Genomic DNA, 25,665 nt, shown 5'->3' with positions numbered 1-25,665 from the left:
TTACATTATTAAAATTTGTTCTCACATACGCTGTAGTCATCTGGCAAGCAATATTAGCATAAGTAGGATTTGAAACTTTGCATGGTGGACATACGAGAGGGAAAGGTTTGCGGTAACACCATGTAATGACTATCTTTAAAGGCAGTGGACGCTATAGGTAATTGGCAAAGACTAGCCTTCACAGTTGGTGTATCTCAACATATGCATAAAATAACAAACCTGTGAAAATTTGAGCTCAATCGGTCATCGAACTTGCGAGATAACAATGAAAGAAAAAACACCCTTGTCACACGAAGTTGTGTGCGTTTGGATGGTTGATTTCGAGACCTCAAGTTCTAAATCTGAGGATTCGAAATCAAATTAGTGGAAAATTACTTCTTTCTCAAAAACTATGGCACCTCAGAGGGAGCCGGTTCTCACAATGTTTTATACCATCAACCTCTCCCCATTATTCGTCACCAAGAATGGTTTTATGCTAATAATTGTTTTGAGTAATTACCAATAGTGTCCACTACCTTTAAACGAAAGGGGAGGTTCGGAAAGAAACCGTTGGTTTCAACTCGACGTTACGATCAGTATGCTCTGATCGTCTTCTGGAGAAAGGGCCTAAGTCAATATGTTTGTGGTTAGTGCGCATCTTGTTTTAGTGTACAAACCCAGTAAGTTGTTAAACTTGTTGGAATATTTTGTTGTGACTGTACTTTGTTGTCCTGACGTTGTGACATTTTGACAACAGCGAGGTTTAGCTGCACGTTACGCGAGCAAATACGTGAGTGAACGTCAACAAATTGTGTTGTTTCCGGGTGACGTCACCACTTTGGTCTTATTGCATGCTGACGTATGACGTCTGTGTGCACGTACGTACCTGACGTGAAAAATGGTAACTTCGTGTATCCTAAAAACGTTATATTTCAACGAAACAATTTTCCGACGTTCACGTTCACGCGGAACGTGCAACTAAACCTTTATATTGTACATGAAGTGCCTGTCACATGAAGTGCCTGCTGCAACCGCTTTAATAGTACCATAATGTAGTAATATCATTATTTACTTTAAGATGACGCCACGGTCACTTATGGTGACGACATAAACCTGTCCCTTGACGGTGACATTTTACAATATGGAGCATTTGTATTTACAACAGCACTGCTGAGGGTAGTCTGGTGCATAGACCTTGCGAGGTTGCTGGCCATAGATCCAGTATCTGCTCTCCTTGCCTTTCCACGTGTATTGGACCTCGGCAATTGGGATCTTGACCAACTTGTGACTCTGTAATGTTAAAACTGCCATTACTAAAAGTCATATTATGCAAAATTCACCCTAATTAATGTCCCAACCTAATTAAAGCTCCAATCTTTACTATTGACCTTGCCTGCATAAATATGATCTCGTTGTAAATGAGATCGGTAATAAATGGTGCCAATGTAGCACGCGACATCGTATGTTTATAATGTTTTGAAGCCAATCTGGGCCAAATTTCATAGAGCTGCTAAGCACCAAAATTTGCTTAGCATGAAATTTCTTCCTTCATAAAAACAGGATTATCGACTAAATTTCTATTTGTTGCATATTGCTTGTTACTGGTATTTGAAAATCACGTGGAAATTTGGCTGGTTATCATGCTTTATCAAGAAAGAAATTTCATGCTTAGCAATTTTTTGTGCTTAGCAGCTCTATGAAATTGGGCCCTGGTAGGCAAAAGGTAAAGATGCCTCCATGGATGAAAACTTTCAATTGAAACTTGCGGTTTTTATCTCCTCTTAGTTTTGTACGAGAAAAGAAAAAATGAGCACACCTCAAAATTGATTAAGTCATTTAGCCTTTATAAGTCTTTATAAGTTTGCATTACCTGCCGTACGATGCGTTCTGTTTTCACTTTGCCGTGTTTTGCAGCAAACTTTTCAGATTGGCTGTTCACTTCAGCGACTGGAAAGTTAGTCACGGGCGCCACCTATAGGTATATAAAAACAAGTGAAGATTCATCAAGTGCTAACTATGACCAATAGTACATTGTGAATGAATGATCAAGAGAATTACACGCATACATTTTATTTAAAGACAGTGGATACTATTGGTAAATGTCAAAGACCAGTCTTCTCACTTGGTGTTTTCTCAACATATACATAAAATAACAAACTTGTGAAAATTTGAGCTCAATCGGTCGACGAAGCTGCGAGATAATAATGAAAGAAAAAACACCCTTGTCACACGAAGTTGTGTGCTTTCAGATGCTTGATTTCGAGACCTCAAATTCTAAACTTGAGGTCTCGAAATCAAATTCGGCGAAAAATACTTCTTTCTCGAAAACTATGTCACTTCAGAGGGAGCCGTTTCTCACAATGTTTTATTCCATCAACCTCTCCCCATTACTCGTCCCCAAGAAAGGTTTTATGCTAATAATTATTTTGAGTACTTACCAATAGTGTCCACTGCCTTTAACTATAGTGCACTTAGGGTTCCAAAGAAAATGAGTTAATCATTTCAACTTTAATGACGATATTTACCAATGGTTTGGCTTCTTCAAAGAGTGTGACCCCAACAACTCCTTTCGTCACTAGTTTCCTAGGCAACCGCTTCTCAGTATGATGTAAGAACTCATCCCTTTTGACGTCACTATATTTAAAAGAAAATTCACGATGTTTGAAGATTTTTTAATATTATCAAATTACAAATGTGAACATCTTTATGTCGCGAGTTAATGTCATAAGTGATGTGAACAAAGGAAGAAGTTTCGGCTAAATAACTGAAGCAACTTTTAATGTCCTATGATTATTGTAACATAATTTTTTTGTAAGGTATTTCGTTTCTGTTTGACATAAAGTGGCCCGTTTTTTTGTCACTCAGTAAAAACAACTTGAAATCGACACGTATGTACTTGAGCCAATAAATCGAATGCATGACGTCATCCCTACGTCATCGAGGCAAAACGGTTTTGAGTATGGAAACGCACACGAACGGTAATTACTGTGACCCAATGATGAGCAACCGCCTTTTGCTTTTGACATCTGCGTGAGGGCGACCTACTACAACAACTACTTCACATAAAGGTCTAAACAATGAATGCTATTTCTAAACTTGGTTGTGTTAATTTGATCTTCAAACTGCAATGGACCCTATAACGGGTGCGTTCGTTTAGCTTCCCTGAGTCGACCCCGCAGAGCCCACTCGGGTGAGCCCCTGACGTCATGACAAGAGCTAATCGAACGATCACAATCGCCCTCTCGTGGTGACGGCATGCACCTCAGGTCACCCCATGTGACCCACTCCGCAAGTAGGGCACTGGGGACTGACTCGGGTGAGCCCCGTCAACGCTATTCAAACGTACCGGGGCAGATCGGGGTCGACCCAGTGAAGCTAAACGAACCGCACCCAAAGACTACACTTACAGTGTGGAAGTCAGCATGATGTAGAGTTCCAGAAGCTTATACGCTTCACATATGGAGCATGATATGACACCATGTCCATTGCACCGAAAACACCTAGAAAAAATAATACATCATTACATCAAACAACGTCGTGGAAACATAAGTCTGAGAATAAGGGGTGCGTGTTGTCTATGCATTATCTGCTTTTGAGGTAATTCATGCACGCTGCCATTTTAGTTGTTGCTGTTGACTACTGTTGCCTTGAAAAATCATGGCAGATCATGTGATACTGCTACCCTATACGAGTTGACAGAGGGTCTTGTGCACAAAGACAAAGACAAACATAACATTTGAGCTTGTCGTGTACTGTTGTCTACTTCCACGCGCAACGCGAGTCGGTAAAGTATAACTTTGTGACAAAAATTTCAAAATTAACAATTTATTTAAGAAAGATACAAACTAGTTGTTGACATGAATCACATGGCTTTGATTATGGGATATCGTTAAGGCACGCTTAAACAAATTAACAAAACTGCTAAAATTTAACAAAATCAAAATGGCTGCCACGGTCGAAATTTGTCAGCATGGAGATGAACAAACCTCTGTCCTCCTTTGCCATGGCAGTACACGCAGTCCTCATTCTTTTTGTGACCCGTAGCCTTGCAGTGTTTACATTTGGTCTGCAAATGAAATGTGTACAACCGAAGTTTCAGTTTCAGTTTCAGTTTATTTCCACAGTTTCAAAATCACAATCAGTATCAAATCATAGGCAATGTATTAGTTGGAAATAAAGATATAAATAAACTGCAACTTATTACCACTTTCATTGTCAAACGATGGGTCAGCTACGCTCCACACTGGAGCAGAAATGTTACACCTTTTAGTGACCTAGTGATGATTTTAACAAAAGTGCAAAAGACTGCCTTCAGTTCTGGCTGAAATACAGCATCGCGCGGGTGCGAACACAATAAAAAGAAGAATATTTTATCAGTAAACAAAATACAAAACAAAATCCAAATTATTATCAAAAGTCCTTGATTCATTCTTACCCTTCCTCTGCCCTTACACCGGAAGCATTTGTTAAAGCCACGTCCAGTGCAAGCAAAACACGTCTATGGTGAGAAAACATTAGTAAGTGACGGTGAAATTATATTTGATCTAATGGGAGACTTTCAGGACGTTTGGTGGCAGCAGACCTACCAGGTAAAATCCATTGTTCTCGATAATGTGCGCACGCTCAGAACTACGTAAACAATGGAAATGTACCTGGTAAGTCTGCTGCCACCTAGCGCCTCAAAGTCTCCCATTATTTAAGGAATCTACACTGAACCATTAAATTGCATTGAAAGTACCGTAGGTGTGATTGTGTAAAACGCAAACTGTCATGGCGCTGTTCGTGACGTCAATCGATGCAGACTTTGCCTGTAATGCGTAGAGTAAACACAATTGCAAAGTACATGTACGGAACAAGTCGTGAGTTTGACGTTTCAATTTTTTTTCTTTTTTTTCCCGGCAATGCCGACCAGGTGTTTTGCTGCTGAATGCAGAAACACACTTTTTGAAATGTACCAACTCACGATTTGGGACGTACATGTACTTTGCACATTGTGTTTACTATACGCATTGCAGGCAAAGTCTGCCTCGATTGACGTCACAAAAGGGGTAGGTGGAGTCAGCCCCCAAACAACTTTGGATATGTTTTAAACATATAAATCGTGACAAACAATTACTAAAAAAATTGTTTTATTGTTCGTAAGCTTAATACTCGTACGTTTGAAAGAAAAAAGTTCTATTTCCAGGTGACTTTAAGAATTGGGTCATAATTTTGATGTTTGTCAAATTTACTACGCATTTCTCAAGTCATAATTATCTTAACCCAATATTGAGAACCGGAGCTCGATAGGCTTCCTATCTATTGCCGATTGGCCAAGGAATAATTTACTGTAAAACATATTTGCGAACTTTTAGTTTCTTCTCATGTAAAAACGAATATTCATACACATCTTACCTCGACAGTCGAGCTGTGTGGCACTCTCACTTTTGTAACGCTGGGTTTCAAAGTCGCACTGGAAGGGTTCGGTACGTCCCAAAGAGCGGGTGGGGCGGCCTTTCTCGGACTATCTATGTTTTGACCTGATGTGTAAAGCACGGATACGAAGGTTACTCTTTACCAATCTCATGAGAGGTTGTATTTGAATGTTGACAGATCAGGAGTGTCCTTTAGCTCGTCTGGCGAGGAATTCCAGAGACGCAGTGCTCATCAGCTGAAAAAAGCACGGTCTCCGTAACTTGCCAAACGAGTTTTGAGAACCTAGAGTATATGTGATGATGATGACTCTTAATGCCTTGGCCCAATTTGATAGAGCTGCTAAGCACACAAATTTGCTTAGCATGACTTTCTTCCTTGATAAAAAACAGCATTACCAACCAAATTTCCATGTAGTTTTCAGAATAAGCCAACAGCTGAATACCTGTTACGAGTAATATGCAACAAATGGAAGTTTGGTTGGTAATCCTGTTTTTATTAAGGAAAAAAATCCATGCTAAGCCATTTTTTTTGTGCTTAGCAGCACTATGAAATTGGGCCCTGGTCTTATGTTACGTTGTTGTATAACATCTGTATTGTAGCAAGGTACAAATCCCCCAAATATATCCCCCATTGAAAATAGTACTTATTTTGAGCTACAGTGTGATTTACCTTTGTATGGGATGTAGGCTAGCTTAGTTGTCCGACTTTCCACAAATGTCTCCAAGGTGTACTTAAAAAAAATAAAATAAAAGACATGTCAAATAAAATACCCTAAATTATACTGAAAACTGTTACATACGGAGCCCCTAAACACTCATGGAAAAATCGAGAAAACTTTATGCGTGTATGTCACTTGTGAGATCCGTACAATGCAAACATTGGCACATTAATTATATTCGCAGTCAAATCTGACGTTCTTGTACATACATAAAAAGATAACACCTGTTCTTATAGTTTATGCGATTCACTTACTTTGGTGGCAGATGAATACTCGATCTTACGTATTTCCATTTCTATAGCCGTTCGTTTCCCGAAACAACAGTGCTGGGCAGTCAAGTCAACCAGTGCATGTTTCGCTTCCGCGTCAGGGATGTTCGAGCAAACACTGGTGGCACAACGGAAGTCCAGTATCATAATTTCGATGGATTGTTTTAGGGGGAAGGACAAATTGATTTTATAGATCATAAACTTATCCTTTGTTTATGACTTGCTAAAGGAATCTTGTTCTTATTTGTTGTTTTAGGGGATGTGTTGTTGAGCAGACATATAATTTATTTTGTCTTGAGGTAGGGCCTTGGTTTTGTCAACCCTGCAGCGAGGGGCCTGTTGGGTTGACACATTTATGTGGTAGGTTGTCTTTCATCACATGCTGACAATCTTTTCCCAATCGACAGGATTTGGTTTGCATTTTCCATCGATTGTTTTTTATCTAAGTGTTTTGTTGTCACGTCCAGGTATCGCCTTGGTATGGTTAATCTCATTTTCTGCCTAAGTTTCGGTTTCATCTAATATTGATTGACATATCCAATTATGTACGCAAAGTGTGCGGACGGAGTTTTGTCCTGCCCCTCCTATAACCAAATTACTGACTTCTGTTGATCAACACCCCCTATAGAACATGTGGTATAGTCCAACTTAGGATATCATGGATAATGCGCTGACCAGTGTGTACAATGTGGTTAAAGACACGGACACTATTGGTAACTTGTCAAAGACCAGTCTATCAATTCTCAACATATGCATAAAATAACAAACCTGTAATTTGAGCTCAATTGGTCGTCGGAGTAGCGAGATAACTATAAAAGAAAAAACACCCTTGTCACACGAAGTTGTGTGCTTTCAGATGCTAGATTTCGAGACCTCAAATTCTAACTCTGAGGTCTCGAAATCAAGTTCGTGGAAAATTACTTCTTTCTCGAATACTACTCCACTTCAGAGGGAGCCGTTTCTCAGAACGTTCTATACTATCAACCTCTCCCCATTACACGATACCAAGTGAGGTTTTATGTTAAAAATTGTTTTGAGTAATTACCAATAGTGTCCACTGCCTTTAAGTTCACAAACTATAAGAGCGTCAAAACGGAACTATATAAGTTTTCATTTTCCACTGAGCTTCACTTTATTTATTTCTCCTTCGAAGTAGTTTTGCCATCTATACTATACAATTCGAATGTCACTTACGATTTGTACCCCCTCGGTCGGTATTGATGTATGTGCAAGGGTGGCCTTTCAGCAGGTTTGCCTACAAAATAGTGTCAGACAGAAACATCTGTGAATTTTAATAAGAATGTTCAATACTCGAAATCAAAATAGAAATTGGGTTTAGCATGAGGTGGTACCCTACTCTAATCGCGGTGGGGCAAAGCAAATGTTAATTTTAAGCAGCAAACATTTTAGCGAAAAAAAAGGGTTGGCAAAGCACTAAGCAAGCTGTTAAGCGATCCCCTGATAAAAACAAATTGTAGTATTAAACAAAAGGAACTTAAAGGCAGTGGACACTATTGGTAGTTACTCAAAATAATTATTAGCATAAAACCTTTCTTGGTGACGAGTAATGGGAGAGGTTGATAGTATAAAACATTGTGAGAAACGGCTCCCTCTGAAGTGACGTAGTTTTTGAGAAAGAAGTAATTTTCCACGAATTTGATTTCGAGACCTCAAGTTTATAATTTGAGGTCTCGAAATCAAGCATCTAAAAGCACACAACTTTGTGTGACAAGGGTGTTTTTTTCTTTCATAGTTATCTCGCAACTCCGACGACCAATCAAGCTCAAATTTTCACAGGTTTGTTATTTTATGCATATGTTGAGATACACCAAGTGAGAAAACTGGTCTTTGACATTTACCAATACTGTCCACTGTCTTTAAGCTTATAAATTTACTGTTGTTGTGTTAGTATTAATAAATAAAACAAACGAAAGACAGGTCCTTTAGGCTCTGCTCATTATGCATTGACCAATCAAAACAGTGGAACAATAAGCGTCCAAAAGGCAAACACTTTAAAGGGACACACCGGCTCACCGTTTACGCAATTTAGGGGAGTAGAATCATAAATAATTTTTTTGTAGATGGTTGCTGTAAAAAAAATCATCAAAATGTCACGTATTTAGCGAAAAATGATTTTTAAAAACCAAAGCGGCCACATAACAAGCTTCCGTTTCACGGACTCTTTGAATGTGAATCTTACGTTAGTTTTTCACCATTATTTACATTTTGTAGCGATAATTTGAATACATGATCTTTTTCGTCAACTATTCGTAAATAATTTTGTAAAAAAAGATTTAAATTTGGTTAAGTAAGTTACTTTTAGACGGCTGAAAGTAAAACTAGCCCAGAAGGTCACGTGATTGTTTGCACCACTTTTTGGTTAGAACAATCACGCGACCTGCGTTTTTGTCTTAAAATGCTCAACAACGGCTAAATTTGATGATTCTTTTTAAGGACTGTTCTTCTTCATTCCTGGAAGATCGTTGAAGTCATAGCTCAGTCTATTTTGTAGCCCAAATAGCCCAGTTCGGCCGGTGTGTCCCTTTAAAACTTCGTCCTAAAATGTAAACAATTTTCCGCCATTTTGAATTTTTGCGTTGTGTCTTTCACATAGATGAAGTGCACGTGACGTCATTGACCTTGGGTGGATTTCACAAAGGTAGTCCTAACTTAGGACTAGTCCTAAGCAATGCTAAGAGATAGGACTGGTCCTAAGTTAGGACCAGTAACTCATCCTAACTTGGGACTGGTCCTATCTCTTAGCATTGCCTAGGACTAGTCCTAAGTTAGGACTACCTTTGTGAAATCCACCCCTTGACGCTTTGTGGTGTACTCTCTAACTGTAAAAGAGTGAAAACGTCACTCTCTTGTTCGAGTGGTGTCAGATTCGCTCTTTTGAGAGTGAAAGTCAATCTGTGTCACTTTTTTTTTTTTGAAATTGGAACGAACTTCACTGTTAATTGAGTTAAAAGTACAGTATTTCACTCTAAAACGAGTTGTCACGCATATGGTTATTTGCAAGAGTGGGATGGTGGACAAAACGAGAGGTTTTCACTCTTTTACATTAAGAGAGTATGCAACCACGTGATCGCCGTCATGGTGGGCGGAGGCTAATTGGTAGAGGTCTATTATTCAAACTGACTTAAACTCAAAGAGTGAAAACTTGGAAAGAAAATCCCAAAACAAACAAATAATTAATCTCCTTATCAGATGATATAACTGTTTCATTTTAATCAACTTAATTCCTCTCCTATGCACGCAGCTTAAATAAAGAAGTCGACTTTGTTCTATGAACCCAGCACCGAATTAGATAAAATTATACAAAAACAAATAATATTTAGAAAGTAAGATGAATAATGCATTTCAGTGAACTGCTTTAATGGAAGGTGGGTATAAGACATCAAGCTACGGTTTAACAAACTTAATTCTATATTGTCCCAGTATCATTTGTTGATTTTAAACAGTATGTGTATTGAACCAAAGAGTTGATAAAACTGGATCTAAAACAAATTGTTAAAAATAGACCGGCAACACTATGAAAACTAACACCTAACACAAACCACTAACATTGTCAAGTAGTCGTGGCCGAGCGGTTAAGGCGATAGACTAGAAATCTATTGGGGTCTCCCCGCGCAGGTTCGAATCCTGCCGACTACGTGTGATTTTTCTTTTTTCTTCTACAAATTACTAATTTCCATTGCCCAATATACATTGCAAGTTTGAATTCATCTTGTTTTGTCCCGAAGAATACAAATAAAAACGAGTCAAAAGTGACAGGTAGTCGTGGCCGAGTGGTTGAGGCGACAGACTTGAAATCTGTTAGGTTCGAACCCTGCCAACTACGTCGTTTTGCTTTACGTTTCCTCGAAAACATTGCACTACAATTTAATAAAATCTAACAAAATCTAATAATGGTTTCAAGTAGTCGTGGCCGAGCGGTTAAGGCGATAGACTAGAAATCTATTGGGGTCTCCCCGCGCAGGTTCGAATCCTGCCGACTACGTGAAATTTCTATTTTATTTTGTTCTTCTATCAATGAATACTGAAATTAGTTTTCTTTTAGCTAAGGTCGGAGTTCTACATCGCAGGTTCGAATCCTGCCGACTGAGAACTCGTCTTGTTTTTTCTCTAACACTGAGCTTTCAAATTGCTAGCTAAATTTAAATGGAAGCTAGACACAGGTAGTCGTGGCCGAGTGGTTAAGGCGATAGACTAGAAATCTATTGGGGTCTCCCCGCGCAGGTTCGAATCCTGCCGACTACGTGAAATTTCTATTTCATTTTGTTCTTCTATTAATGAATACTGAAATTAGTTTTCTTTTAGCTAAGGTCGGAGTTCTACATCGCAGGTTCGAATCCTGCCGACTGAGAACTCGTCTTGTTTTTTCTCTAACACTGAGCTTTCAAATTGCTAGCTAAATTTAAATGGAAGCTGGACACAGGTAGTCGTGGCCGAGTGGTTAAGGCGACAGACTTGAAATCTGTTGCGGTCTCCCCGCGCAGGTTCGAATCCTGCCGACTACGTGAAATTTCTATTTCATTTTGTTCTTCTATTAATGAATACTGAAATTAGTTTTCTTTTAGCTAAGGTCGGAGTTCTACATCGCAGGTTCGAATCCTGCCGACTGAGAACTCGTCTTGTTTTTCTCTAACACTGAGCTTTCAAATTGCTAGCTAAATTTAAATGGAAGCTAGACACAGGTAGTCGTGGCCGAGTGGTTAAGGCGACAGACTTGAAATCTGGTGCGGTCTCCCCGCGCAGGTTCGAACCCTGCCGACAACCTTTTTGCTATTTTTGGCATCATGTTTCATAAACATTCGAGAATAAGAAAATAATTTTACAAAAGTTGCAAGTAGAGAATTACCCACAGCTAGGTAGTCGTGGCCTCAGCTAGGTAGTCGTGGTTTTTGCCTTGTTGGGCATAATGTTTCCTAAACAATCGAGCACAAGAAAAAGAAGTTTACAAACATCGCAAGTAAACGAATCCTCACAGGTAGTCGTGGCCGAGTGGTTAAGGCGATAGACTAGAAATCTATTGGGGTCTCCCCGCGCAGGTTCGAACCCTGCCGACTACGTTTTTGCCTTTTGGGGGGAGCATCATGTTTCATAAACAATCGAATACAAGAAAAAGAGTTCACAAAAATTGCAGATAGAGAATTCCCTACAGCTAAGTAGTCGTGGCCGAGCGGTTAAGGCGATAGACTAGAAATCTATTGGGGTCTCCCCGCGCAGGTTTGAACCCTGCCGGCTACGTTTTTGCCTTTTTGGGGCATCATGTTTCATAAACAATCGAGTACAAGAAAATAAGTTCACAAAGTATGCAAGTAGATAAATCTTCACAGGTAGTCGTGGCCGAGTGGTTAAGGCGATAGACTAGAAATCTGTTGGGGTCTCCCAGCGCAGGTTCGAACCCTGCCGACTACGTTTTTGCCTTTTATGGGCATCAAGTTTCGTAAAAATTTGAGTACAGGAAAAAAAAGTTCACAAACATTGCGAGTAGATAATTCGTTAAAGGTAGTCGTGGCCGAGTGGTTATGAAGGCGATAGACTAGAAATCTGTTGGTCTGCCCGCGCAGGTTCAAACCCCGCCAAGTATGTTTTTGCCCTTTTGGGACATTATGTTTCATAAACATTCGAGTACAAGAAAAAGAAATTAAAAAAAAATGCAAGTTGATAATTCCTCAACACAGGTAGTCGTGGCCGAGCGGTTAAGGCGACAGACTTGAAATCTGTTGGGGTCTCCCCGCGCAGGTTCGAACCCTGCCGACTACGTTTTGCCCTTTTTGGGGGCATCATGTTTCATAAACATTCGAGTACAAGAAAAAAAGTTTACACACATCGCAAGTAAATTTTTTCTCACAGGTAGTCGTGGCCGAGTGGTTAAGGCGACAGACTTGAAATCTGTTGGGGTCTCCCCGCGCAGGTTCGAACCCTGCCGACTACGCTTTTGCCTTTTTGGGGGCATCATGTTTCATAATCGTTCAAGAAAAAAAGAAGCCCATAACATTGTAAGTACAGAATTCCTTACAGGTAGTCGTGGCCGAGTGGTTAAGGCGACAGACTAGAAATCTGCAGGTTCGAGCCCTGCAGACTACGGTTTTGCCTTTTTTGGGGCATAATGTTTCATAAACATTCGAGTACAAGATAAAGCAGTTTACACAATTGCAAGTAGACAATTCCGTACAGGTAGTCGTGGCCGAGTGATTAAGGCGACAGACTTGAAATCTGTTGGGGTCTCCCCGCGCAGGTTCAAACCCTGCCGACTACGTTTTTCCTTTTGGGGCATCATGTTTCATAAACATTCGAGTACAAGAAAATAAGTTCACTAAGTATGCAAGTAGAAAAATCCTCACAGGTAGTCGTGGCCGAGTGGTTAAGGCGATAGACTAGAAATCTATTGGGGTCTCCCCGCGCAGGTTCGAACCCTGCCGACTACGTTTTTCCTTTTTGGGCATCATGTTTCATAAACATTCGAGTACAAGAAAATAAGTTCACAAAGTATGCAAGTAGAAAAATCCTCACAGGTAGTCGTGGCCGAGTGGTTAAGGCGATAGACTAGAAATCTATTGGGGTCTCCCCGCGCAGGTTCGACCCTGCCGACTACGTTTTTTGCCTTTTTGGGGGCATCGTGTTTCATAAACATTCACGAAAAAAGAAGCCCATACTATTGTAAGTAGATAATTCCTAAGAGGTAATCGTGACAGGTGGTTAAGGCGACAGACTAGAAATCTGTTGGGGTCTCCCCGCGCAGGTTCGAGTCCTGCCGACTACGTTTTTCCTTTTGGGGCATTATGTTTCATACACATTCGAGTACAAGAAAATAAGTTCACAAAGTATGCAAAAAGATATGTCCTCGCAGGTAGTCGTGGCCGAGTGGTTAAGGCGATATACTAGAAATCTATTGGGGTCTCCCCGCGCAGGTTCGAACCCTGCCGACTACGTTTTTGCATTTTAGGGGCATCATGTTTCGTAAAAGTTTGAGTACAAGAAAAAGAAGTTTTATAAAAATTGCAAGTAGATAAATCCTCAACACAGGTAGTCGTGGCCGAGTGGTTAAGGCGACAGACTAGAAATCTGCAGGTTCGAACCCTGCAGACTACGGTTTTTCCTTTTTTGGGGCATCATGTTTCATAAACATTCGAGTACAAGATAAAGCAGTTTACACAATTGCAAGTAGATAATTCCGTACAGGTAGTCGTGGCCGAGTGGTTAAGGCGACAGACTTGAAATCTGTTGGGGTCTCCCCGCGCAGATTCAAACCCTGCCGACTACGATTTTCTTTTTGGGGCATCATGTTTCATAAACATTCGAGTACAAGAAAATAAGTTCACAAAGTATGCAAGTAGAAAAATCCTCACAGGTAGTCGTGGCCGAGTGGTTAAGGCGATAGACTAGAAATCTATTGGGGTCTCCCCGCGCAGGTTCGAACCCTGCCGACTACGTTTTTGCCTTTTAGGGGCATCATGTTTCGTACAAGTTTGAGTACAAGAAAAAGAGGTTGATAAACTTTGCAAGTAGATAATTCCTCAACACAGGTAGTCGTGGCCGAGTGGTTAAGGCGACAGACTTGAAATCTGTTGGGGTCTCCCCGCGCAGGTTCGAACCCTACCGACTACGATTTTGCCTTTTTTGGGGCATCATGTTTCATAAACATTCAATAAAAAAAGAAGCCAATAACATTGTAAGTAGAGAATTCTTAACAGTTAGTCGTGGCCGAGTGGTTAAGGCGACAGACTAAAAATCTGTTGGGGATTCCCCGCGCAGGTTCGAGTCCTGCCGACTACGTTTTTCCTTTTGGGGCATTATGTTTCATAAACATTCGAGTACAAGAAAATAAGTTTACAAAGTATGCAAAAAAACATTTCCTCACAGGTAGTCGTGGCCGAGTGGTTAAGGCGATAGACTAGAACTCTATTGGGGTTTCCCCGCGCAGATTCGAACCCTGCCGACTACGTTTTTTGCCTTTTTGGGGGCATCGTGTTTCATAAACATTCACGAAAAAAGAAGCCCATACTATTGTAAGTAGATAATTCCTAAGAGGTAGTTGTGACAGGTGGATAAGGCGACAGACTAGAAATCTGTTGGGGTCTCCCCGCGTAGGTTCGAGTCCTGCCGACTACGTTTTTCCTTTTGGGGCATTATGTTTCATAAACATTCGAGTACAAGAAAATAAGTTCACAAAGTATGCAAAAAGATATTTCCTCACAGGTAGTCGTGGCCGACTGGTTAAGGCGATAGACTAGAAATCTATTGGGGTCTCCCCGCGCAGGTTCGAACCCTGCCTTCTACGTTTTTGCATTTTAGGGGCATCATGTTTCGTAAAAGTTTGAGTACAAGAAAAAGAAGTTTTATAAAAATTGCAAGTAGATAAATCCTCAACACAGGTAGTCGTGGCCGAGTGGTTAAGGCGACAGACGTGAAATCTATTGGGGTCTCCCCGCGCAGGTTCGAACCCTGCCGACTACGTTTTTGCATTTTAGGGGCATCATGTTTCGTAAAAGTTTGAGTACAAGAAAAAGAAGTTTTATAAAAATTGCAAGTAGATAAATCCTCAACACAGGTAGTCGATCTGCAGGTTCGAACCCTGCAGACTACGGTTTTTCCTTTTTTGGGGCATCATGTTTCATAAACATTCGAGTACAAGATAAAGCAGTTTACACAATTGCAAGTAGATAATTCCGTACAGGTAGTCGTGGCCGAGTGGTTAAGGCGACAGACTTGAAATCTGTTGGGGTCTCCCCGCGCAGGTTCAAACCCTGCCGACTACGTTTTTCCTTTTGGGGCATCATGTTTCATAAACATTCGAGTACAAGAAAATAAGTTCACAAAGTATGCAAGTAGAAAAATCCTCACAGGTAGTCGTGGCCGAGTGGTTAAGGCGATAGACTAGAAATCTATTGGGGTCTCCCCGCGCAGGTTCGAACCCTGCCGACTACGTTTTTGCCTTTTAGGGGCATCATGTTTCGTAAAAGTTTGAGTACAGGAAAAATAAAATCACAAACATTGCGAGTAGATAATTCGATAAAGGTAGTCGTGGCCCAGTGGTTAAGGCGACAGACTTGATATCTGTTGGTCTGCCCGCGCAGGTTCAAACCCCGCCAAGTACGTTTTTGCCCTTTTGGGACGTTATGTTTCATAAACATTCGAGTACAAGAAAAAGAGGTCTATAAACATTGCAAGTAGATAATTCCTCAACACAGGTAGTCGTGGCCGAGTGGTTAAGGCGACAGACTTGAAATCTTTTGGGGTCTCCCCGCGCAGGTTCAAACCCTGCCGACTACGATTTTCCTTTTGGGGCATCATGTTTCATAAACATTCGAGTACAAGAAAATAAGTTCACAAAGTATGCAAGTAGAAAAATCCTCACAGGTATTCGTGGCCGAGTGGTTAAGGCGATAGGCTAGAAACCTGTTGGGGTCTCCCCGCGCAGGTTCGAACCCTGCCGACAACGTTTTTGCCTTTTAGGGGCATCATGTTTCGTAAAAGTTCGAGTACAAGAAAAAGAGGTATATTAACATTGCAATTAGATAATTTCTCAACACAGGTAGTCGTGGCCGAGTGGTTAAGGCGACAGACTTGAAATCTGTTGGGGTCTCCCCGCGCAGGTTCGAACCCTGCCGACTACGTTTTTGCATTTTAGGGGCATCATGTTTCGTAAAAGTTTGAGTACAAGAAAAAGAAGCCCATAACATTGTAAGTACAGAATTCCTCACAGGTAGTCGTGGCCGAGTGGTTAAGGCGACAGACTAGAAATCTGTTGGGGTCTCCCCGCGCAGGTTCGAACCCTGCCGACTACGCTTTTGCTCTTTTGGGGGCATCATGTTTCATAATCATTCAAGAATAAAGAAGCCCATACCATTTTAAGTACAGAATTCCTAACAGGTAGTCGTGGCCGAGTGGTTAAGGCGACAGACTAGAAATCTGCAGGTTCGAACCCTGCAGACTACGGTTTTGCCTTTTTGGGGGCATCATGTTTCATAAACATTCGAGTACAAGATAAAGCAGTTTACACAATTGCAAGTAGATAATTTCGTACAGGTAGTCGTGGCCGAGTGGTTAAGGCGACAGACTTGAAATCTGTCAGGGTCTCCCCGCGCAGGTTCAAACCCTGCCGACTACGTTTTTCCTTTTGGGGCATCATGTTTCATAAACATTCGAGTACAAGAAAATAAGTTCACAAAGTATGCAAGTAGAAAAATCCTCACAATTAGTCGTGGCCGAGTGGTTAAGGCGATAGACTAGAAATCTATTGGGGTCTCCCCGCGCAGGTTCGAACCCTGCCGACTACGTTTTTGCCTTTTAGGGGCATCATGTTTCGTAAAAGTTTGAGTACAGGAAAAATAAAATCACAAACATTGCGAGTAGATAATTCGATAAAGGTAGTCGTGGCCCAGTGGCCCATTCGAGTACAAGAAAAAGAAGTTGCTAAACATCGCAAGTAAATAATTCCTCACAGGTAGTCGTGGCCGAGTGGTTAAGGCGACGGATTAGAAATCTGTTGTGATCTTCCCGCGCAGGTTCGAACCCTGCCTTCTACGTTTTTTCCTTTTTGGGGCATCATGTTTCATAAACATTCGAGTACAAGATAAAGCAGTTTACAACATTGCAAGATAGAGAATTCCTTACAGGTAGTCGTGGCCGAGTGGTTAAGGCGACAGGCTAGAAATCTGTTGGGGTCTCCCCGCCCAGGTTCGAACCCTGCCGACTACGTTTTTTCCTTTTTGGGGCATCATGTTTCATAAACATTCGAGTACAAGATAAAGCAGTTTACAACATTGCAAGATAGAGAATTCCTTACAGGTAGTCGTGGCCGAGTGGTTAAGGCGACACACTTAAAATCTGTTGAGGTCTCCCCGCGCAGGTTCGAACCCTGCCGAATACGCTTTTGGTTTTTTGGGGGCTTCATGTTTCATAAACAATTAAGTACAAGAAAAGAAGTTTACAAACATTGTGAGTAGATTATTCTTCATGACAGGTAGTCGTGGCCGCGTGGTTAAGGCGACGGATTAGAAATCTGTTGGGATCTTCCCGCGCAGGTGTCGAACCCTGCCGACTGCGTTCCCCCCCCCTGTTTTGGGGGCTTCATGTTTCATAAACAATTAAGTACAAGTAAAGAAGTTATAAACATTGCAAGTAGATAAGTTCACAAAGTATGCAAGTAGAAAAATCCTCACAGGTAGTCGTGGCCGAGTGGTTAAGGCGACAGATTATAAATCTGTTGGGCTCTCCCGCGCAGGTTCGAACCCTGCCGACTTTGGTGTAAAAAAAGAAATGATGTTTGGTCTACTAATTCAATTTCAACAAAACTCTTCATGTCACCTTATTTTAACGACCCACCTGTTTTGTATGAATGTTATTTTCTTTTGAAGAAAAAAAAGACAAAGTAACTTAAAACTTAATTCCTAGCACTCTTCTCCAAAATATAATTAGTTATAAAAATACATCAAATACTGCTAAAGAAAGTGATAGTTAGCCATGCACCAGTTCCACATCTTGGGCTGCTTATAACCGAAAGCTTAAATCATTCAATACTAGCAGATGCGCAACCATTCTATGCTTCGATCGCCATCTTTGTCTTGTTCCCTGTATGCTTTTATGACTATAAGAATACTGATCCCTATGTTCCGTTAAGGGGCCAGGCATTAATAAAAATTGTATTTCACCATGTTATTCCTCAAATCTCACACACAAACTTTAGTACCTTTAAATGGTTACCCGCACATTGTCCATATAATTCTTTAAGTGAAAACAGAGAGTTTTATTCTAGAGGAAATGTTTTTTTTTGCTTTTTACGAACATGAATTACATGTCGAATGAATCCTTCTTTTGACTTACTCTCGTTGATACTCGTGTTCTCGTAGCCGTCGATTTTCGTTATGGCCTGCGTCATTTTGTACGCTGGTTCTCGCAACTTCTCGTTGTCCTCCACGTCTGCATTTGGAGCGTCTGGCCAAGTGTAGGATGGAGAATCTGTCCCGCCAGAGGGCGCTCTCCAAGCTTGATCGAGAAAAATGGACTAACAGGTTGTTTATTTATTTCAATGTTTGATTAACATGTAGTGAGTTGTATATGGTTGTATTTGGCAACCGCAGGCTGTGAACAATTGAAATTGCCTTATTTTTGTATGGACGTAGGGCCTATTCTTGTTAGTTAATAGGTTAACCATTATTTGTCTTATTAATTAATGTTTACCTTTTGAAGAGCATGTCATTGGTGATATAAAAAGGTGGTTTTGTATATTCCATTGCATTTCGTTACAGGCAATGCTGCACGGTTGTTGTTGTTATGTTATTATCAAGCAATTCTGAAGTTGACTGAGACAAACTGCAACTGGCGTCATTAGTTCTTCGACTGACGTCATTATGCATACTCACGTATTGATTGGTCCATTCCAGGTCTGGACAAGTCCCCGGATGCAACAAGAGGCAACTGTGCAGTTTGCACGTACATGGGCGGGGCTTGTGGCAATGATTGGGAGGGCGACTGGACATTCTGCGCAAGGGGAACTTGATTCCCGTGAGGCGATCCTTTTGAGGGGTTGGAAATGGAAGGGAAAATAGCCTTATTAAGACCTGGGGCCAATTTCATAGAGCTGTTTAGGCAAAAAAAAAAATGCTTAAGCACAAAAACAGCTCGCTTATTTTACACATGTTGCTTGCCAAAATTTCATGCCATATACATTGCTTGTGACTGGTATTAAAATAAGCTGTTGTTTACTTAGCATAACAATTTACTTGGCCGGTAATCTGATTTTACTTAGCAAGGACTTTTTTGCTTGCCCAGAACACAATTAAACAAGAAATGTTTTGACAGAGATGTTGTGCTTAAGTTATTTAAAACAGCCCCTACCAAAGTATGAGGGGCTACGGCTTTTAGATGATGTGATTTTGTGTTTTGATGATACAAGCCCGCACACACTATCAGAGTATGAAATGAGAAAGATATGTGATATGAGTTGTAATGTTTCCTGAAACTAGATGATTTTTGTTTTCGAACATTATTATTATTCATGTTCACTATTTGCTTAGTATTGCACAACTAACTTTGTTTCGTTCATTATGATTCCGTCTTTTCTAATATTATGACTATGGACATACATGTTAGCTTGAATTGAATATAAGCCATTTGCGTGTTAGATTTGAATAAATATTGTATGGTACAATGACGTGCTTGATCAAGAGTTACCAGTTAAATTTCAGGCTATGAGACAGTTGTTGTGTCACATGATTAGGGGCAAGCTTTTGCTTCGTTACGTAAGAGACGCATGATTCTGAATGGATGTGTATGGCGCCAGGGTACCAGGGTTTGCTCATCATCATCTGGGCCCAATTTCATAGAGCTACTTAAGCACAAAATTTCGTTTAAGCCAAAAAATCCTTGCTTAGTAAACTCAGATTACCAGCCAAGATTCCACTCATTTGTTATTATACGTAAACAATAGCTAAATACCAGTCACAAGCAATGTACCTGGCCCCTGGAGGTTGCTATATAAAAACCTGCTCCGAACTATTTGACAAGAAACTGTCCCTATAGTCTGAGGAATTCAAATGTAAGCGGTACATTATGACTGAGCAGGTCATTGTTCAAACATAAAGTGGTAAACGGCTCATTGAATTGAATTAAAAGGTACGAGGTGACACACCTACCTGTCGACTCAACCGGTGGTAGAGATGACGTTGAAGCTATTTGTGTAACCCCCGCCATTTATTCCAGACGAAACAACCAACTACAAGTTAAGATCTTCAATGACATTAACACCAGCAGCATGTAATTAAGAGTACTGGTAGTTAAAATCTCTTGTTTTCTCCTACATACTAACGTATAGTATATCCTAGAATAGGGCTATCTGCCAGTCCCAGTTATAAAGATGGCGTATCAGTCAGACCTTACTCTATGGTCAGACTTATTAAAAGGTATATCAACAAATAGTTTATCTTCTGCTGATAAACATGAACATAGCGTTAATTGAGCGTATCACACCACACCCCGATTCAGCCTAGTCTAGCGTTTCTGTTGATTCGTTTACACAACATCCCCATAGCAACTTTGATAAATAATTATATGAGATATTGATCTTGAGGTTATTTATTAAAAGAGGGTGCGTGTGTTGCAATGTTGTGTTTGTTCTTCCTTGATTTCAGTCCTGTAGAACGACAAAGGAACCATTCCCCCCGATGGGTTGACATTCATTGTTCACCATACACGGAAACAGTTTATGGGCTTTAATGTTCCGAGGTACGGTACAAAGTATCTTGAACGGAGCATTAGAGGCACTGGCCACTATTGGTAATTACACAAAATAATTGTAAGCAAAACAGCTTACTTAGTAACGAATAACGGAGAGCTGCTAATAGTATAAAACATTGTGAGAAACGGCTCCCTCTAAAGTAATAACGTAGTGATTGAGACAGAAGTATTTAGTTTAGGCCTACCACCTCAGCTGCTGAGGTCTCGAATTCAACCATCTAAAAGCGCACACTTTGTGTGACAAGGGTATTTTTTTTTTTCTTTCATTATTATCAAATTAGCAAATTGAGTTAAAATTGTTACTGGTTTATTATTTTATGCATAATGTTGAGATACCACAAGTGAGATCGAAGACTGGTCTTTCGATAATATTACCAAAGGTGTCCCCGCCTTTAAATTCTACCAAGCGAAATGTTTAGAAATAGGGCAAAGATCTGTTTACAAATTTCATTGTTGAGTTCAATTTTTGTCTTAATCGGGAAATTATAGGGAATTCACCTTTTAGTCATTTTCCTTTTAGGCAAACAACTTTGGTGTTCATGGAATTGGAGGAATGATATAGTGAGGTATGGATTGCGGTAAGACCGTGTGCTTAATCTAATTGCAGTAGAAATTATATTATGTTCTTTCGAGAAATTGTCTCGCTGGACATTCTTCTATACCGCGAAGATGTCATGAGTGTTCAACTGTACGTCATCTGTGGTATTAATGGTTTGATTTTCAGTAGGATTTTTATTGATGACTATTTGTCTTTGTGGTTCTGGTATACTGAAGATGTTATGTCCAATTTACTGGGATTAATGTGTAGATTTTTTGAATGAGTTTAAAATAAAATAATAAACGTACGCAAGTGTTAAACGTTGCCGTACATGAGGCATGTTTGTTTATAACTGTGTTTTACTATAAACGTATTAAACTGGGAGCCAGGGGACTCGGGTTCAGTTCCTATTATAGTGTCTTTTTACTTTTTCGCCTGGATTAGTGTCTCAAACCACCTCCAATCACTAACGGGCACTTAGGTGCGCTGGAAATAAATAGCGCCAATGAAGTATATAAACACTTACAAATGGTCAGGGGGGGGGGGTTGAGCTTTGAAAAATCTCACGCATAGCTGGCCTCTGGACTTGGCATCTCTGGAATTGTGTATGGTTGTGTATATTTCCATTGGCTGGTGTATGGTTGTGTAGTTTCCCACTGACTCGTGTGTGGTTGTATAGTTTCCCATTGACTGGTATATGGTTGTGTCAATTCCCATTGACTTGTGTATGGTTGTGAAGTGTCCCATTGACTTGTGTATGGTCGTGTAGTTTCCAATTGACTTGTGTATGGTTGTGTAGTCATTAACCATCAACATATTATGTGTACGTCATGTTAGTTTTAATTACTCTGGAGAGGTTTTTGATGCATTTTGGCACACTTTTTTGTCCACAATTATCTTTCTGATTTTTTTCATTAAAACAGTTGTGTGGCGATTTCGAAAAGCCTTCTAAAACTGGCAATTTTTTCGGGGGTGGGGGGTTGAGCTTTGAAAAATCTCACGCCTAGTTGGCCTCTGGACTTGGCATCTCTAGGATTGTGTATGGTTGTGTATATTCCCATTGACTTGTGTATGGTTGTGTTAGTTCCCATTGACTTGTGTATTGTTGTGAAGTGTCCCATTGACTTGTCTATGCTTGTGAAGTGTCTAATTGACTTGTGTATGGTTGTGAAGTGTCCCATTGACTTGTGTATGGTTGTGTTGTTTCCCATTGACTTGTGTATGGTCGTGTAGTTTCTCATTGACTTGTGTATGGTTGTGTAGTTTCCCAATGACATGTGTATGGTTGTGTAGTTTCCCACTGACTTGTGTATGGTTGTATAGTTTCCCAATGACTGGTGTATGGTTGTGTCAACTCCCATTGACTTGTGTATGGTTGTGAAGTGTCCCATTGACTTGTGTATGGTTGTGAAGTGTCCCATTGACTTGCGTATGGTTGTGAAATGTCCCATTGACTTGTGAATGGTTGTGTAGTTTCCCAATGACTTGTGTATGGTTGTGTAGTTTCCCAATGACATGTGTATGGTTGTGTAGTTTCCCACTGACTTGTGTATGGTTGTATAGTTTCCCGATGACTGGTGTATAGTTTCCCGATGACTGGTGTATGGTTGTGTCAATTACCATTGACTTGTGTATGGTTGTCAAGAGTCCCATTGACTTGTGTATGGTTGTGAAATGTCCCATTAACTTGTGTATGGTTGTGTAGTTTCCCATTGACTTGTGTATGGTTGTGTAGTTTCCCATTGACTTGTGTATGGTTGTGTAGTTTCCCATTGACATGTGTATGGTTTTGTAGTTTCCCATAGACATGTGTCTGGTTGTGTAGTTTCCCACTGACTTGTGTGCGGTTGTGTAGTGTCCAATTGACTTGTGTATGGTTGTGTAGTGTCCCATTGACTTGTGTATGGTTGTGTAGTTTCCCATTGACTTGTGTATGGTTGTGAAGTTTCCAATTGACTTGTGTATGGTTGTGTAGTTTCCCATTGACATGTGTATGGTTGTGTAGTTTCCCATAGACATGTGTCTGGTTGTGTAGTTTCCCACTGACTTGTGTGCGGTTTTGTAGTGTCCAATTGACTTGTGTATGGTTTGTGTAGTGTCCCATTGACTTGTGTATGGTTGTGTAGTTTCCCATTGACTTGTGTATGGTTGTGAAGTTTCCAATTGACTTGTGTATGGTTGTGTAGTTTCTCATTGACTTGTGTATGGTTGTGTAGTTTCCCAATGACATGTGTATGGTTGTGTAGTTTCCCACTGACTTGTGTATGGTTGTATAGTTTCCCAATGACTGGTGTATGGTTGTGTAGTTTCCCATTGACTTGTGTATGGTTGTGAAGTGTCCCATTGACTTGTGTATGGTTGTGAAGTGTCCCATTGATTTGCGTATGGTTGTGAAATGTCCCATTGACTTGTGTATGGTTGTGTAGTTTCCCAATGACTTGTGTATGGTTGTGTAGTTTTCCAATGACATGTGTATGGTTGTGAAGTGTCCCATTGACTTGTGTATGGTTGTGAAGTGTTTCATTGACTTGTGTGTGGTTGTGTAGTTTCCCAATGACTTGTGTGTGGTTGTGTAGTTTGCCATTGACTTGTGTATGGTTGTGTAGTTTCCCATTGACTTGTGTATGCTTGTGTAGTTTCCCATTGACTTGTGTATGGTTGTGTCAATTCCCATTGACTTGTGTATGGTTGTTTAGTTTCTCATTGACATGTGTATGGTTGTGTAGTTTCCCATTGACTTGTGTATGCTTGTGTAGTTTCCCATTGACTTGTGTATGGTTGTGTCAATTCCCATTGACTTGTGTATGGTTGTTTAGTTTCTCATTGACATGTGTATGGTTGTGTAGTTTCCCATTGACATGTGTATGGTTGTGTAGTTTCCCATACACATGTGTCTGGTTGTGTAGTTTCCCAATGACTTGTGTGCGGTTGTGTAGTTTCCCATTGGCCTTTGTATGGTTGTGTAGTCATTAACCATCAACATATTCTGTGTACTTCATGTTAGTTTTAATTACTCTGAAGAGATTTTTGATGCATTTTGGCACACTTTTTTGTCCACAATTAAATTTTTGATTTTTTTTTATAAAAAAAGTTGTGCGGCGATTTCGAAAAGCCTTCTAAAACTGGCAATTTTTTCGGGGGTGGGGGTTGAGCTTTGAAAAATCTCACGCATAGTTGGCCTCTGGACTTGGCATCTCTGGAATTGTGTATGGTTGTGTATATTCCCATTGACTTGTGTATGGTTGTGTTAGTTCCCATTGACTTGTGTATTGTTGTGAAGTGTCCCATTGACTTGTCTATGGTTGTGAAGTGTCCCATTGACTTGTGTATGGTTGTGAAGTGTCCTATTGGCTTGTGTATGGTTGTGTAGTTTCCCATTGACTTTTTTACGTTGTGAAGTTTCCAATTGACTTGTGTATGGTTGTGTTGTTTCTCGTTGACTTGTGTATGGTTGTGTAGTTTCCCAATGACTTGTGTATGGTTGTGTAGTTTCCCACTGACTTGTGTATGGTTGTAGAGTTTCCCAATGACTGGTGTATGGTTGTGTCATTTCCCATTGACTTGTGTATGGTTGTGAAGAGTCCCATTGACTTGTGTATGGTTGTGAAGTGTCCCATTGACTTGCGTATGGTTGTGAAATGTCCCTTTGACTTGTGTATGATTGTGTAGTTTCCCAATGACTTGTGTATGGTTGTGTAGTTTCCCAATGACATGTGTATGGTTGTGTAGTTTCCCACTGACTTGTGTATGGTTGTATCGATTCCCAATGACTGGTGCATGGTTGTGTCAATTCCCATTGACTTGTGTATGGTTGTGAAGATAGTCCTATTGACTTGTGTATGGTTGTGAAGTGTCCCATTGACTTGTGTATGGTTGTGAAATGTCCCATTAACTTGTGTATGGTTGTGTAGTTTCCCATTGACTTGTGTATGGTTGTGTAGTTTCCCTTCGACTTGTGTATGGTTGTGTAGTTTCCCAATGACATGTGTATGGTTGTGTAGTTTCCCATTGACATGTGTATGGTTTTGTAGTTTCCCATAGACATGTGTCTGGTTGTGTAGTTTCCCACTGACTTGTGTGCGGTTGTGTAGTGTCCAATTGACTTGTGTATGGTTGTGTAGTGTCCCATTGACTTGTGTATGGTTGTGTAGTTTCCAATTGACTGGTGTATGGTTGTGAAGTTTCCAATTGACTTGTGTATGGTTGTGTAGTTTCCCATTGACATGTGTATGGTTGTGTAGTTTCCCATAGACATGTGTCTGGTTGTGTAGTTTCCCACTGACTTGTGTGCGGTTGTGTAGTGTCCAATTGACTTGTGTATGGTTGTGTAGTGTCCCATTGACTTGTGTATGGTTGTGTAGTTTCCCATTGACTTGTGTATGGTTGTGAAGTTTCCAATTGACTTGTGTATGGTTGTGTAGTTTCTCATTGACTTGTGTATGGTTGTGTAGTTTCCCAATGACATGTGTATGGTTGTGTAGTTTCCCACTGACTTGTGT

General features: G+C 40.4%; 1 protein-coding gene and 32 non-coding genes across 34 annotated transcripts; 32 read left to right on the top strand and 1 right to left on the bottom strand.

Moving 5' to 3' along the window:
* Window positions 1-1,101: 1,101 nt before the first annotated feature.
* On the bottom strand, window positions 1,102-20,364 carry LOC139951393 (protein SSUH2 homolog). 2 transcript variants are annotated; one of them, XM_071950273.1, is made up of 13 exons: window positions 20,028-20,364; window positions 18,756-18,908; window positions 18,217-18,378; window positions 7,576-7,636; window positions 6,367-6,499; window positions 6,064-6,124; window positions 5,374-5,498; window positions 4,415-4,477; window positions 3,966-4,045; window positions 3,387-3,479; window positions 2,505-2,613; window positions 1,850-1,951; window positions 1,102-1,269 (listed from the first exon to the last, which is right to left on the bottom strand). In XM_071950273.1, the coding sequence occupies exons 1-13, from the start codon at window positions 20,083-20,085 to the stop codon at window positions 1,114-1,116; spliced, it is 1,356 nt and encodes a 451-aa protein (XP_071806374.1). In that variant the 5' UTR covers window positions 20,086-20,364; the 3' UTR covers window positions 1,102-1,113. The 2 variants fall into 2 exon arrangements, with proteins under 2 accessions (XP_071806374.1, XP_071806375.1); XM_071950274.1 differs by having other exon boundaries at window positions 1,127-1,283.
* Trnas-aga (transfer RNA serine (anticodon AGA)) lies at window positions 9,957-10,038 on the top strand. The gene has a single exon. It is a non-coding gene; the product is annotated as a tRNA-Ser (tRNA).
* Trnas-aga (transfer RNA serine (anticodon AGA)) lies at window positions 10,303-10,384 on the top strand. The gene has a single exon. It is a non-coding gene; the product is annotated as a tRNA-Ser (tRNA).
* Window positions 10,563-10,644, top strand: Trnas-aga (transfer RNA serine (anticodon AGA)). Its single transcript has one exon. It is a non-coding gene; the product is annotated as a tRNA-Ser (tRNA).
* Window positions 10,823-10,904, top strand: Trnas-uga (transfer RNA serine (anticodon UGA)). The gene has a single exon. It is a non-coding gene; the product is annotated as a tRNA-Ser (tRNA).
* Trnas-uga (transfer RNA serine (anticodon UGA)) lies at window positions 11,082-11,163 on the top strand. Its single transcript has one exon. It is a non-coding gene; the product is annotated as a tRNA-Ser (tRNA).
* Trnas-aga (transfer RNA serine (anticodon AGA)) lies at window positions 11,375-11,456 on the top strand. The gene has a single exon. It is a non-coding gene; the product is annotated as a tRNA-Ser (tRNA).
* On the top strand, window positions 11,553-11,634 carry Trnas-aga (transfer RNA serine (anticodon AGA)). The gene has a single exon. It is a non-coding gene; the product is annotated as a tRNA-Ser (tRNA).
* On the top strand, window positions 11,724-11,805 carry Trnas-aga (transfer RNA serine (anticodon AGA)). Its single transcript has one exon. It is a non-coding gene; the product is annotated as a tRNA-Ser (tRNA).
* On the top strand, window positions 12,072-12,153 carry Trnas-uga (transfer RNA serine (anticodon UGA)). The gene has a single exon. It is a non-coding gene; the product is annotated as a tRNA-Ser (tRNA).
* Trnas-uga (transfer RNA serine (anticodon UGA)) lies at window positions 12,244-12,325 on the top strand. The gene has a single exon. It is a non-coding gene; the product is annotated as a tRNA-Ser (tRNA).
* Trnas-uga (transfer RNA serine (anticodon UGA)) lies at window positions 12,568-12,649 on the top strand. The gene has a single exon. It is a non-coding gene; the product is annotated as a tRNA-Ser (tRNA).
* Trnas-aga (transfer RNA serine (anticodon AGA)) lies at window positions 12,737-12,818 on the top strand. Its single transcript has one exon. It is a non-coding gene; the product is annotated as a tRNA-Ser (tRNA).
* Window positions 12,906-12,986, top strand: Trnas-aga (transfer RNA serine (anticodon AGA)). The gene has a single exon. It is a non-coding gene; the product is annotated as a tRNA-Ser (tRNA).
* On the top strand, window positions 13,241-13,322 carry Trnas-aga (transfer RNA serine (anticodon AGA)). The gene has a single exon. It is a non-coding gene; the product is annotated as a tRNA-Ser (tRNA).
* On the top strand, window positions 13,573-13,654 carry Trnas-uga (transfer RNA serine (anticodon UGA)). Its single transcript has one exon. It is a non-coding gene; the product is annotated as a tRNA-Ser (tRNA).
* Trnas-aga (transfer RNA serine (anticodon AGA)) lies at window positions 13,742-13,823 on the top strand. The gene has a single exon. It is a non-coding gene; the product is annotated as a tRNA-Ser (tRNA).
* Trnas-uga (transfer RNA serine (anticodon UGA)) lies at window positions 13,917-13,998 on the top strand. The gene has a single exon. It is a non-coding gene; the product is annotated as a tRNA-Ser (tRNA).
* On the top strand, window positions 14,084-14,166 carry Trnaf-aaa (transfer RNA phenylalanine (anticodon AAA)). The gene has a single exon. It is a non-coding gene; the product is annotated as a tRNA-Phe (tRNA).
* On the top strand, window positions 14,254-14,335 carry Trnas-aga (transfer RNA serine (anticodon AGA)). The gene has a single exon. It is a non-coding gene; the product is annotated as a tRNA-Ser (tRNA).
* Trnas-aga (transfer RNA serine (anticodon AGA)) lies at window positions 14,590-14,671 on the top strand. Its single transcript has one exon. It is a non-coding gene; the product is annotated as a tRNA-Ser (tRNA).
* Window positions 14,766-14,847, top strand: Trnas-uga (transfer RNA serine (anticodon UGA)). The gene has a single exon. It is a non-coding gene; the product is annotated as a tRNA-Ser (tRNA).
* Window positions 15,068-15,149, top strand: Trnas-uga (transfer RNA serine (anticodon UGA)). The gene has a single exon. It is a non-coding gene; the product is annotated as a tRNA-Ser (tRNA).
* Trnas-aga (transfer RNA serine (anticodon AGA)) lies at window positions 15,237-15,318 on the top strand. The gene has a single exon. It is a non-coding gene; the product is annotated as a tRNA-Ser (tRNA).
* On the top strand, window positions 15,582-15,663 carry Trnas-uga (transfer RNA serine (anticodon UGA)). Its single transcript has one exon. It is a non-coding gene; the product is annotated as a tRNA-Ser (tRNA).
* Window positions 15,751-15,832, top strand: Trnas-aga (transfer RNA serine (anticodon AGA)). Its single transcript has one exon. It is a non-coding gene; the product is annotated as a tRNA-Ser (tRNA).
* On the top strand, window positions 15,926-16,007 carry Trnas-uga (transfer RNA serine (anticodon UGA)). The gene has a single exon. It is a non-coding gene; the product is annotated as a tRNA-Ser (tRNA).
* Trnas-aga (transfer RNA serine (anticodon AGA)) lies at window positions 16,097-16,178 on the top strand. The gene has a single exon. It is a non-coding gene; the product is annotated as a tRNA-Ser (tRNA).
* Trnas-uga (transfer RNA serine (anticodon UGA)) lies at window positions 16,420-16,501 on the top strand. Its single transcript has one exon. It is a non-coding gene; the product is annotated as a tRNA-Ser (tRNA).
* Trnas-aga (transfer RNA serine (anticodon AGA)) lies at window positions 16,589-16,670 on the top strand. The gene has a single exon. It is a non-coding gene; the product is annotated as a tRNA-Ser (tRNA).
* Window positions 17,010-17,091, top strand: Trnas-aga (transfer RNA serine (anticodon AGA)). Its single transcript has one exon. It is a non-coding gene; the product is annotated as a tRNA-Ser (tRNA).
* Trnal-uaa (transfer RNA leucine (anticodon UAA)) lies at window positions 17,182-17,263 on the top strand. The gene has a single exon. It is a non-coding gene; the product is annotated as a tRNA-Leu (tRNA).
* On the top strand, window positions 17,558-17,638 carry Trnay-aua (transfer RNA tyrosine (anticodon AUA)). The gene has a single exon. It is a non-coding gene; the product is annotated as a tRNA-Tyr (tRNA).
* Window positions 20,365-25,665: the final 5,301 nt, after the last annotated feature.

This window comes from Asterias amurensis, chromosome 19 (assembly GCF_032118995.1).
Source record: "Asterias amurensis chromosome 19, ASM3211899v1".
Classification (NCBI taxonomy): domain Eukaryota; kingdom Metazoa; phylum Echinodermata; class Asteroidea; order Forcipulatida; family Asteriidae; genus Asterias; species Asterias amurensis.
Note: the sequence above shows the minus strand (reverse complement) of the source record. Positions and strands in the feature narration are given on the sequence as shown.